This window comes from Mus musculus, chromosome 15 (genome assembly GCF_000001635.26).
Source record: "Mus musculus strain C57BL/6J chromosome 15, GRCm38.p6 C57BL/6J".
In the NCBI taxonomy this organism is placed as follows: domain Eukaryota; kingdom Metazoa; phylum Chordata; class Mammalia; order Rodentia; family Muridae; genus Mus; species Mus musculus.
The window spans coordinates 77,632,920-77,646,416 of NC_000081.6; the positions used below are offsets into that span (position 1 = coordinate 77,632,920).

General features: G+C 45.9%; 1 protein-coding gene across 1 annotated transcript; it reads right to left on the bottom strand.

Annotated features, from left to right (window-relative positions):
* Positions 1-1,031: 1,031 nt before the first annotated feature.
* Apol11b (apolipoprotein L 11b) lies at positions 1,032-10,367 on the bottom strand. The gene is made up of 4 exons (NM_001143686.1): positions 10,283-10,367; positions 7,628-7,708; positions 5,016-5,139; positions 1,032-2,798 (listed from the first exon to the last, which is right to left on the bottom strand). The coding sequence occupies exons 2-4, from the start codon at positions 7,662-7,664 to the stop codon at positions 1,946-1,948; spliced, it is 1,014 nt and encodes a 337-aa protein (NP_001137158.1). The 5' UTR covers positions 7,665-7,708; positions 10,283-10,367; the 3' UTR covers positions 1,032-1,945.
* Between the last annotated feature and the right edge of the window lie 3,130 nt (positions 10,368-13,497).

Below are 13,497 nucleotides of genomic sequence, written 5' to 3' on the forward strand. Positions count from 1 at the left end.
GCCGCAATTGTCTCTGGACCAAACGGCTTTTCAGCATCCCACCTCTAACGTGGTACTTCCCAGAGTGACATTTCTTGCCATATCACTGGCCAATGGAGTCATTCTTAGAAGATCTTCAGGATGTCCAGGTGGGGTGGGCTCTGTTTGTGTCCCTGGAGGTTGAGATCCTTAGTTCTCTCTTTCAGGTGACTCTGAAGCAAGGTCCTGCATCCCTGCCCTGCTTTATTTCAGGAGTGTATTAATGTTCCAATCCCATCTATGCTTTGTGCTGAGGGCCCCCTTCAAGTTTGCCTCTCAGCTTTGGTGGATATTTTAATGGTCTGTCTCTTCCTGTGGATTTTCTCGCTATCAGCCACAGGCCCACCGTGACAGGACCATGTAAATGTCTGCTGAGCCACAGGCCCACCATGATGGATTCCTTTGATCAGAGTGAGCAATGGGCTGGAACACTAATAGACCCATGAACAGTCAGGATGGCAGGGACTAGGACACCCCCATGTCTCTATCTCTAAATCTAGGGACAGAAGCCGAGCCCATCCCACTTGTACATTAAGAAGATCTGCTAGAAAACTGCTCAGCATGTTCTCTGACAACACAGGAAAGTCAGGCAAATGGTTGCCACCTCAGTGCTCAGGACTCTGCCAATACCAGAGGTCCAGAGGCTGTGAAGTGATTGCTTTTACTCCATTTTTCAAGACCAGTCAGTTGACATTTACTGAACACAAGCTAGAGAACATAAGAACACAAGAGGCCATTGGTCTCAGACACCACCTTGGCCAGCAAGTCTCCACAGACTGAGAAATACCTTAGAGCCATATGCCCAATCTCCTGTCACAAACGGGTTGAATTCATCTCCATTCCATACAGTGTTTGACACCTTATGTAATCTGCCTTGACTCTCACTCTGGCTCTCTCCCATTTTCTGCTCCGCAAGCTTCTTGACTTCTCATTGCTTGTCCTGTACAGCCCTCCCTGGCCACACCCACCATGTTACACTCCCATTCCCCACACTCTAGGACACTCTGATCCACACTTTTTATTTATTTATTTTTAATTCTCATAGGCATATTACTAGCTAAAAGCCAATCTGAAAGGCAGCTTACTATATGATTTCAAATGTATGGCACACTAAACACTTATCAACACACACAGATGTTGTTTAGCACAAGCAATGAACTCTATACTATAGTCAATAAAACATCACTACCATGGAACCAGCATCAGTTAAGAAGACCATCACACGTTTCTGGTCTACCTAGAAATTCCAGGCCAGCAAATGATAAAGCCAATAAAAAAGAACTTATAAAAAGTACTTTATGCTTTCCTAATTTGAAGCTGCTCCTGTACCCCCACTACCCCCCCCAAAAAAATCTATGAAAAAAGTACAGCAAAGCAAACCCACTAAAGCAATATCATTTCTCAGACAGCTAAGCATTAGCAAGTCCAGCACAAGACCTCGAGGAGACCCCACAGATGTTCAGATGCAGCAGGGTGTTGTTAGAGTGATGGGTGCTGACTTGTCTGCAGTCTCCACTCTGCCGGAAGTCGGATCCCCTTTAGACTCCAGGTTCCTCTTCTCCTGGGATCTCCGGCCTTCTACATTGACCTCACTCTGCTGAGCCAGAGAAATTCAGACTTCCAACAATCTTTTCCATGGACTTGACCTCAGGCTGTTTCCCTTTTTATAACATGTTGTTGCATGGGTGTGTGACGCTGTACAATCCTGGGCTACCATCTCCAGTCCCGGTGTCCCTCGGGTATGCTCCAGTCACCATTTCTTTAGGCTGCTCTGCCCTTAACCCAGGTTTCATGGAAGACACTTTACCTTCTCCCTTCCTACCAACCTTTGTGTGATCTTCAAGAAAATAAATATTTCTGACATTAATGTTAAAAAAAAAAGTTTCCCCACCCCTATAAGCATCATGTCCTCTGAACCCTAAGCTGCTTAGGGGAGGGCGTCACTGAGGCAGGTCTGACTGCAGAGCATTGTACTTCTGCTCAAATTTCTGAAGGTTCTCCTCCAGCTTGCGAGCCAGGTCCCGCAGTGCTCCACCTGACTCTGTTTCTCCCCCATCATGCAGATCCGTTGCTTGGTCACAAGGTCATACACATCCCATCCAAGGAACACACTTGTAAACACTCCTGCTCTAATCCTGGCCCCTCTGGTCATCTGGGAGACACCCTGCCCAGAGCTTCTTCCAGTGGATGTGAGGTTCCTGGCCTGTGCTCCCCTGCGAGAGATGGACCTGGCTCTCCTGATGGTTTGGATCTGACCCTTGAGGGTTTTAAAGGCTTTGACTAAATCTGCAACTGTATTATAAAACTTGCATGTGATCTTGGGCATGATACTTAAGATCTCTTCAAGAACATTCATGCTGGCTCCAATCAGGTTTCTGGCTTCAGATTCATATGACAGTGTCATTGAATCTTCCACAACGGTGGTCGTAAAACTACTCACAGATGATGTTGCTCCCAGAGCCACAGAGGATGCTGAGAGTGCCAGACTGGCCCCTGCTGTAACGGTTGACAGAACCAAACCAAGGAGGGCCAGGACTCCGGAGGCAGCACTAGCAGAAGTGGACACCACATTAGAGATGGTGCAGTCCTTGTGCACCTGGTCAAATTTGTCAGCCAGGTCTCGGAGCTTCCTAATGTGGTCCTCAAGTTTCTTCTTCAACTGAGGAAACTCTCGCAGAAACCGCTCTTTCTGCTGTTCCCTTTGAGGTCTGTCATTTTCATCTGTGGGATCCTGTGCTAAACGTTCCTTCAGAGCATCACGAAGTGCTTCTCCCTCCTCGCTGTGACAGAAGTCAGGTGCATATGGAAAACAGCATTTTTTTAAAAGATAAAAGCTTATTCAGTCTTTAACTTTATACTACACACCCATTAGGATATAATTTTACAGAGATCCAAAGTTTTCCATTCTACTATGAACATTTGGTACATCCTAGATGTCCACGATCCTTAGTCCTTAAGCATCAGTGTGTAATGTATAGTCAAGACACCACAGACAAAGGCACTTAATAAAATGACACCACTCAAGGTCAGTGCCATCACTACCTGTGGGAACACCATGAAAGCACATGGATGTGTGATCAGAGCAAATCCTCTTTACCCTAAGAATTATGTGGGCTGTGATGAATGCACCTTTCCCAAGAGTCTCCCCTCTCCCTTTAGATGCTGGGAAATCATCTGCATTCCCTGCAGCATCCAGCCTGTAGGAATGCCTGAGCTTGCCTGGGGGAGCCCTGCAGCAGGATATACAGACTGAGCATGCTAGAGTGGATCCCTCCATCTGAAAGGCTCCACATCCCTGTATGGCCTCAGGAGACAGTACACAGTGACAGCACACTTGCTTTAAAGCTTTTCACAGACCAACTGCCCCTGTTGCACACAGGGTCAGCATTAGTGTTAGATTTGGGTCCCAACTGCAAGTTACTCAATATTCTTAATTACTTCAACCAGGAAAATGAAGGGGCCGAGATACACTCTTCCCAAGAATTGCCTATAAAGGTGCTCAAACTTAGAGCTGTGGGTGTGATGAGGAATTTGGTGTCATTTCTGACCTCCAGGAGAACTGGAAGCCTAAGTCATGTTGGACCTTAGGAAGATTCCCATAAGGCCCATGTTCCTGGATTGATCTGTTCTTGATGTCCCTTTAAGAAATAGGCTTTCATTTGCTGTCACTACAAGTTGGCCCTAAGTCACCAACCCCTTGTGTGTGCAGAGTGGCTCCATCTCTCTCCCCTGGGACAACAGTCCTGAGAAGTGTCCTCCTGGCTGTTGGAAGCTGTTTCAGGATGAATATTTTTCTTAGGGTGGGCTTTCTGGTGTGCAGAAATCATTTGAATGATCACACACTCAATGCAGGATATTTCATCCTGAGGACAAGAACTCTGAAGCCGGAACCTCTCTCAGATCTGGCTGGTGCCTGTCTCCATTGGCTCACTTTTACCACCTGTGCTGTGTGATGACGATCAAAACTCCTAAGAACTCTGCAGTCTTTACAGACAGTGTATGGAGGACATACTCATGAAAAGCCCTACACACACATGAGGCGTCAGAACAGAGCAGGGGAAATGCCCCTTCTCCCTGTATTGTTTCTTCCGCTGGGTCCCTGATCCTTCTCTCTATGCCTTGAACTCTCCCTCTCCTTCCAGCCCAGCTGGTCTAGCCTTCCACCTACACCTCCATTCCAGGGTCACTCACAGTCTCTCCTGACCCCTAGCTGTGACCCTGGTCCTGGTCTCTCTGGGCTTTGGGAAGGATGCTGGCACTTGGTTTTCCATCCCTGTTATGTTGCTTATCCCAGACTGTCACACATCCTATTTGACTGAACTCTCATTCCTTTGAAACAACTCAGGACTCTGGATATGAGAACAGTCAGGGTCCAACCCAGCTCTGAGCCTCTCCACCGTCGGCTCCCTACCTCCTCAGCCCACAGAAGGATCCTGATGTTGTTACAGCTCCTCAGATGGGAAGAAAGGACTGAGACAAAACTTGGAAGATGGCTAGTTCAGTGTATATTTTTCTCACATGTCTCAAAATATATCCTTGATTCCTCAGTCCTACAGGAGACCTTTGGACCTTGTCTCCTCTCATTTTCAAAATTTCCTTGCAAAGCTGACGTTCAGGAGCCCCCATTGTGTGCTGGCCCAATGCTGAGCACCCCACTATGTACTGGCCTCATGCTAAGAACCCCACATGCATGATCTTATCTTCTCACTCTACTGGTTCATGGTGGTGGGAATCAGGAAGTGGTAACAAACTTTTACAAGTCTCATAAAGAGTAGATGGCAGAAATCGCCCTGGCATATTGAGCAACATCTTCAAACCACCAAAAGTGATTTCCAGCAGGAATAACATGTTGTAAACACTCCTCTTGGATAGCTGAGAATGAGGGTCCACAATGCCAACCCTTGGGACTGCCTAGAGTGGGTATGCCTGACTAGGAAATAACCCTCATTCTCCTGGCCTGGGGGGCAGGGCAGCACTGAGTGCACCCTGCAGGTCACCTTGACAACTCTACTGCTTCCACAAATCCATTCCAGGCTCCATCTTCAGTTATAAGGCTCCTCAGATCTGTTATTAAATCTTCCGTGGCGTTATCAATGACTTTTTCAAAAGTACGACATTCCACTATTTATCAGAAAAATAATGAGGTCAGATGACAGTACGGGGTCCCATGAAACTCTATTGTCTGGCCATCTCTCCACTCACCTTCATTAGACCTGCTGATCTGGAAGCATACAGGTTAGAGTCCTTCCCTGCACCCATTTCCCTGCTCACAGAGTCCTCTGAGGGATGCCCAGCTTTCTGGACTTCTGTGATATCTCCCTTCCCCTAGCTACATTGTCCCACCATTTCTCTGTCTGCCTCTCCCTTCCTCCCAGTGCCAACTTCTGGGAGACTTGCACTGACCCCTGAGTTCCATTGTCCAACCCAAGGCCACCCAGCAGAATCCGCTGCACCAAGAACCGTGAGGTTACATCCAGCTTTCAATAACTGCTACAGCAGAAAATTCCAGGGACAACCAGGTGGCTTAAAGCCAGAGCAAGAACACAATCAACAAAGCCAGGGCCATATGACACCTTCAGAGCACAGCTGTCCTACTACAGCAAGCTCTGGAGACCCTAGCACAAGCAAAAAGAGAAAAATGATCTCAAATCCAGTTTTATAAAGATGATAGAGACCTTTATAAGAGGAAATGATAAATCTCTTAAAGTAATATAGGAAAATACAACCAAACACGTACAGGTCTTTAAAGAGGAAACAAACAAACCTCCTAACGAAATACAGGAATATGCACTTAGAAGGTAAAGGAAATAAATAAAACTGTTCAAGACCTGAAAATCGAAACAGAAGGAATATAGAAAACACAAACAGAAGGAATCCTAAAGATGGAAAGTCCAAGGAGATGACAGGAGCAACAGACACAGGGATCAGCATTTGAATGCAAGAGATGGAGGGAGAACCTCAGGCATAGAAGATATGATAAAAGAAATTGATACATTGGTTTAAAATAAAAACTAAATCTAAAAGATCCCTCACACAAAATATTCCAGGAAATCCAGGGTTGCAGGTTCCATTATGACCCCCAAATGCATAAGTAAAGGGTCTTAGGCTCAGCAAGCATATTTGGAAACAGGAACTTTACAGAGAAGTTAAGTAGAGAAGACCAAACGATGCCATAAATATAAGGCACTACTCAGTGGGACTGGGGTCCTCATGGCAATGAGATTCCAGATGTCTGTCTTCTGTCATCTATCTGCCATTTCATTGTCTGTCACATATACACACCTGTCTCTGTGTGTCTGCCTCCCCTTGCTTCCATTGTTTACTGCGACCCTGCTCCACACATGCAGAGCGGACATCATGGGCAGAGGAGTGACCCTGCTCCCTCCACACACCAGGAAGTGGTGCTCACTGGCATCAACTTTCTCTATGTTCATCACAGACATCGGTGTCCATTGCTGAGAAATAACAGGCAACTTGATGATGTCCAGAGGTCTGCTACATCAACCCTTTGGGATCTGCTGACTGTATTCAACTGCATTTCTAGTTCAAAGTTTCAAAGTCTTCCACATTCCACACATAGATGTGTATTCCACCACTCCTTTCCCTATTCTCTTTTTATATAAAAGCAGCTGTAGTGGTTTGAATATGCTTGGCCCAAGGAGTGGTGGTATTAGGGGGTGTGGCTTTGCTGGAGGAAGTCTGTCAATGAGGCTGTGGACTTTGAGACCCTCCTTCTAGCTTCCTGGAAGGCAGTCTGCTCCTAGGCTTCCTTTGGATGAAGATGTAGAACTCTCAGCTCCTCCTGTGCCGTGCATGTCTAGACACTGCCATGCTACAGCCTTGATGATAATGGACTGAACCTTGAACCTCTAAGTCAGCCCCAATTAAATGTCCTTATAAGAGTTGCCTTGGACATGGTGCCTCTTCACAGCAGTAAAACCCTAAAACAGCAGCAAATGTCTACCGTGTGTGTGTGTGTGTGTGTGTGTGTGTGTGTGTGTGTGTGTGTGCAGATAGAGAAAAATGTCAGGTTTTCACAGAGCTCTACAAGGATAAATGTCCATAGTGGTAGGGAAGAGAGAGAAGCAGGTAATGGAAACTGAGGGATCACACCTCAGCGGCAATGAAGAAGTATAGAAGGTACTGGAAGGGGCAAGACTGTCAACTCTTTCTTTATTTAGCTTTATTTTATGATTGAGACGAGGTCTCATTATGTAGCCCTGGTTGGCCTGGAAATCACTATGTAGACCAGGATCACCTTAAACTCTCAACAGTACACCTACTGCAGCCTAGCAAGTGCTACCAAGTTTGCACACCATACACAGCAGGGCCATATACTCTAAAATCCCACACCAGGGACGTCCTCCAGGGAGCCTCAATGTCCTGTGAGTTCTATGATGTCCCCAAATAGCAACACCAACTGGAGTCCAAGTGTTCAAGTGCATGAGCCCCTGTGGGCATCTTACACTCAAGGTACACACAATGACCACCCATGGGTGGGTCACTAAGATGAAAAGGACCTGGTTAGGACAAGGAAAAGTTGCAGCATCTCCTCTTCCCTTGGAGCCCTGGTAAAATGGAAACACACAGAGAAATAGAAATCGAATACCTTTCCTAATGTCCTCTGAGATCTCATTCCAATCCATTGGATTTTGACAAGGTTTTTCTTACTGCTCTCCAGGTGTGCAGGCTGGAGCGGGGAAAACAAAACAAGCAAATAAACAAAGCCATAATGCATTGCCATGGATCCATGCAGAGAAGTGAGCTGTAAAGTAAAGGTGACAGTCAGATGTTCCTCCAGGGGTCCCTGCACTTCTACTTAGAGGTGGCAGTCATCTAGCTCTCCCCTCTCCCGTCATCCTGGCCAAGTCAGAGCCCTCCTGTCCTGCTAGTATCCATGGGGGATGCCACCTGCTAGAGACATGGCTATGAAGGAAAAAACTATATACAATCTACCCACAGGAGAGATGGTAAGAGATATTCTGCCAGTTACTAATTGGGAATACACACAATTTATGAAAATAGTAAACAATTTCTGTGTGTCTGTGACACACAGAGCTTCTCATACACACCTTATTAAGGACCAGCATCATTTATGAGATGAGAACTCCCATGAGCCTCACTGTAATGTAGAGGATTTGACTGTAAATTTTGCAAATTTGACAGTTTTGCTACACCAGGGACTTGACCCAAAGTGTTATGAATGTTACTCCATATTTTAGATACGATTTTCTACTCTATCGAGCCTACATCAGCATCTCCTGTTCTCCCCATATGAGTGCCAGGGACATCTTGCCCAAGGCACCTCACCTGCATCAGAGCCGGTGCCCTGTGACAGGGGTTAATTGATGAGTGACACAGTGCTCTCCCAGAGCCCACACACTCTCTGTGTTTCTTCAGGATCCTGCATCCCCTCAGAGCTGGAGTCCTGTCAGACCCTGTCCCTGTGTCTGCTCTGGAACCACTCTGTCCTCTGTCCCCTTCTCTAAATGTTCAACCTTAGGCAGTTTTTTTAAAAGATTTATTCATTCATTTAAGGGATGTAAGTATACTGTCAGGCAACAGAGGGACATTTATCAGCTCTCAGCTGCAAGGACAGTGGAAGCACATGGTAACAGCTAGAGGTGTCGGGGTTCTTACACTCTGAACACTGGCTACTCTCAGTCGTCATGAAGCATAACACACACTATTTGTTCAATGACCTTAAAGTGTATGCCATTTGCCCCTGTTCACCTCACCTACTGGGCTAGGCAAGTCTGGACTTTCACTGGAGTACCTTCCCAGCCTCCCAACCAGTGACTTGTTCTCTCTGGTTGTTGGCATTTAGTCTAGGCTCCGCCCAACAGTTACTTGGCAACAGCCAAGGTATGCCTGACTCACTATAAAAAGGACTGCTTGCCCCCACCTCTCTCTCTTCCTCTCTTGCCCTTGCTCCAGCTCTTTACCCCCTCTCTCCTCATTCCCCTCTCCACACCCTCTCCATGTGCTCATGGCTGGCTTCTATTCCTCTACTCCTCTGCTTGCTTTCTCTCTCTACATTTCACTCAAATCTCTTCCCTATGTCCTGAATAAACTATTCTATACTATACCTTCATCCTGTGGCTGGTCCTTCAGGGGGAAGAGATGCCACAATATGGGCCCACAGAGGCATCCCCTTCCCCCACACCTGACTGCACATCCATGAAACACACCTCTTCTTCACTTTCTTTTATAAAACACAACACTGCTCCTTCATTCTGCCTTCACACTTGTGGCATCTGAGGGACTCCTTGGTGTCTCTACCATTGCGCAGTCTTCCAGGACACCACAGTTGGAGAGCAGTCTCTTGGGGCTCTCAGCAGTGCAGGCAACCCTAGCTCCATCCATCAGGGAACAAAACAGAGGTCTAGCGAAGGGTGACAAACCCTATGTAACATATCACTCAGAGCAGAGAGGTAAAGGAAAAAAGAGCCCTGTCTCTAGATGGAAGACTAACGCTGGGGATTTCACACTTCTTTCTCCCTTTGCTGCACGAGAGCCCACTCTACAGCAGTCTGCTCTCATGTTAGGTAAGCACTGTGCGATGGTCCTGGGGACTGTGCAGAGCACATTCTCTGTCCATTACCTGCTTCCCTTCCACACCTGAGCACACAAGACAGCCTTGGCTTTATCCTCTGTCCTCCATACGGGAGAAAGAGGCTAATGAGAACCAAGGAATATCGCCTCTCACCTACCTGTTCAGCCTCCTTGATGCACTTTAGAATAGTCACTGTCTGTTGTGCCTCAGTTTTTCCTCAGTGCTCACACTGCAGAGCCAAGCAAAGTTGTGCTGAAACCGAGTAGTTTGTCTGTACATCTTACTCAAAGCCTCATTCTCTTTGGTCAGGAAGAGCACCCCAAGGCCAGCATGGTTGATGGCTCTGTGTTCAAGCTTCCTCCATTTCCTTTTTCTGTTTTGGAGCTATCTAAAATGTCTGAGCACAGACAAAGAGTTGTCTTCCTGCCTGAGACCTCTAATCATGTCTTAGGCAGCCCTACAAGGAGGGTCAGGCCCAGGCAGTGTAGAGATCCCATCTGAGGGATTCCATGTCCTCTTCTATGCAGAGGGTAGAGGAGGGGAGAGGAGCAGGCAGAGCTCATTTGACTGGAAGTCCAGCCCTCCATCTGCTGAGCCTGTGACCATTGTTCATCTTCCCTGAGCTCGCCCATCCTTGTAGCCATAACCCTTCTCCTCCAGAGCCATTGAGAGGATGAACATGTGGGGAAAGCATGGATCCCAACTCACCAAGGAATCTTCCTGCAGCCACGTTTGGATGTGTCCCAGCTGTCCTTAGCTGTGTGGTTCCAGTCACCAGCTGCACATCTGAGACACACCAGACACAAGCTCTGGGCCTGATATACCCAGTGCATGAAAGTGAAAGTAAAAATTCTGGTTTGTGTCTCCTTATGATAAAACCACCCACCAGTCATGATGCCTGCCAGGTACCACCCTGCTCATCAGCTCTGGACAGGAGCTGATGTGTCAAGAGCTTCTCTGGTCTGGATAGATAGAAACAGAGCCAAGAATGAAGGTCAATTATGAAGCTTGAGCTAAGCTTCAATTTCCAAGAAACACATTCATTACTGAGATGGCAACAGATACTTCGTCTTAAAAAGAGGGACCTCCTTTTACATGGGTAATTGGATAGAGAATAAACTTGGGACTTTCTACACTCATGAGCCAGTCTCAGTCTCCTCCAATCAATCTCAAGATCACAGCTTTGTCACAGTGGCTCATAGGCTTAGTGGCACATACCTCTAATGCCAGAATCCAGAGGCAGCAGGAAGCAACAGAGGATCTCTGAGTTCTAGGCCAGCCTGGTCTATGTATCAAGTTCCGGCCAACAAGAACTACATAGTGAGACCCTGTTACAAAGACAACAAAACAAAACAAAACAAGAAAACAAAAACTAAGCCTTCTTAAACCTCTTCTCCTTGTGACCCATTTTAAAACGTGAGCAATGCAAATAATAATAATAAATACAAAACTTAAAGGATGTCTTTTTATCTCATGTGTACGGATGTTTTGCTTGAGTATATTATGTACTATGTTATGCGTGGAGACTGAGGAGACCAGAAACTGGTGTTGGATCCTCTGGAACTGGAATTACAGAAGCTTGTGAGCTGCCATGTAAGAGCTGGGAATCAAAACCAGGTCCTCCAGAAGAGGAGCCTGTGCTCTTAACCTATGAGCCATTTCTCCAGCCCTATGTGAGAAATTTTTATGAGTTCCTAGAAAGACAGACATATAAAAGTAGGTGTATGAATCCAATACTAATAAAAATGATACAGTTATTTAAAAACCATTCTTGAGTGTATTTCTATCTTGGTTTTTTTTTTTTTTTTTGTCTCTGTCACTGTAATAAAACACTGAGCAAGGTAGTCTGGGGAGGAAAGGGTTTATTTGGATTGCACAAGGGAAGTCAAGGCAGGAACTCAAGCAGGAACCCAGAGGCAGGAACCAAAGCAGAGACCATGGAAGAATGGTGCTTACTGGCTTGTTCACCATGTATTCAGCCTCGTATTCAGCCCAGGACCATCTATCTCTCTAGGGGTGGCACCACCCACAGCAGACTGGGCTATCCCACATCAATCATCAAGAAAATGTCCCATAGACATACCTACAGGCCAGTCTGATGGAGGCAATTCCTCAGTTGAGGTGTCCTCTTCCTAGAGATGTCTAGGATCATGTCAGATGGATAAAACCTACCATACAACGTGTAATCTTACCATTGATAAAAGACAAAAGCAAATCTGCATACTACTGAGATCATTTGCTTGCTGGTTTTTATATTAAGGATTAAATGCCAGAATATTTTATACTGTCGGTCCCTGGGCATCTTCAATACTCTTGAATTGATCTATATCTTGATTTTACTCCATCAGCATTGACATTGCCATTTTGCATAAAAATAATTGATACAAACTGGCAGACTTATTTAGAGCCATTTCAGGAAATTTTAGCAGTTCTGTTCTACTCTCAAGATAAAATTCATTTAATGCTTTTCAAAATTTAATTTTATCAGTGTTTGTGGTTAAGACATGAGCCATAGTGTGTGTGTGGGTGTGTGTGTAGGTCAGAGGATAACTTCCAGGACTTGGTTCTGTTCTTCCTCCATGGGGAACCCAGGAATAGAGTTCAAACAATCAGCCTTGGTGGCAGATGTCTTTATCCACAGATCCATCATTAATTCCAGAAACAATAGTTGTCTGATCTGAAAAATTCGAAGGATGCCCTTTCACTCCCTCAGCTGAAGCTGTTGAGGGCCAGAGGTACTTTCCATTCATCTGAAACATTTATCAGCTTTTTCTGATGAACTGGCAAAGCTTTGGAAAATATGAAAACAAAAATTCATCCAAGAAATGACCAGCAGGAAGTGAAACTATGGCAGATTCATCTGTTATCCTCCAACCACCACACACACTGCCTTAAAGACAAGGGACGTAGCCCTGTGGTAGCACCAAATTAAAGAATCTTGCTTTCAAGCTGGGGATGATGGCACATGCCTTTAATCACAGCACTCAGGAGGCAGGGGCAGGGGCAGGGGCAGGGGCAGGGGCAGGGGCAGGGGCAGGGGCAGGGGCAGAGGCAGAGAGAGACAGATATTTATGAGTTTAGAATCAGCCTGGTCTACAAAGTAAGTCCAGGACAGTCAGGGATTTTTCCAAAGAGAAACCATGTCTCTACAAATGAAAGAAAGAAAGAAAGAAAGAAAGAAAGAAGGAAGGAAAGAAAGAAAGAAAGAAAGAAAGAAAGAAAGAAAGAAAGGAAGGAAGGAAGGAAGGAAGGAAGGAAGGAAGGAAGGAAGGAAGGAAGGAAGGAAAAGAAGGGACAGAAAGGCAAGGGAAGGGGAGGGGAGGGGAGGGGAGGGGAGGGGAGGGGAGGGGAGGGGAGGAAAAGATAGGAAAAAAAGAATCTTGCCCACAGCTCAATTAAACAAAGAGGAAGCCCCACTTGAATGATATACTTCTCACTCTGTGTATCTTCCCCTTCTCTCATGTCTGTGTATGCATAAGAAAGGTCTTTGCTCCTTATGTATTCCATAGGGCATGCACAGTATCAGACAGGAATGAGAAATCAGTGTTTACAGAAAATTCTAGGAGTTTTACAAGGTGTCTTAGCTAATGTTTTCTTGCTGTGAGAAGACACCACAAAGAAGGCAACTTCTAAAAGCATTTACTTGGGGACTTGCTTACAGTTTCAGAAGTTTTGTCTGTTACCATCATGGCAGGGAGCATGGCATCCGGCAAACATGGTGCTGGAGAAGTAACTGAGAGCTCATTTCTGATCCAAACATTTCAGGAAGTCAGAATGAGAGAGAGAGAGAGAGGGGGGGAGAGAGAGAGAGAGAGAGAGAGAGAGAGAGAGAGAGAGAGAGAGAGAGAGAGAGAGAGATTAGGACTGGCATAACTTTTAAAAACCTCTAAACCCTCCCTTAGTGACATCTCTTGTTCGATTCT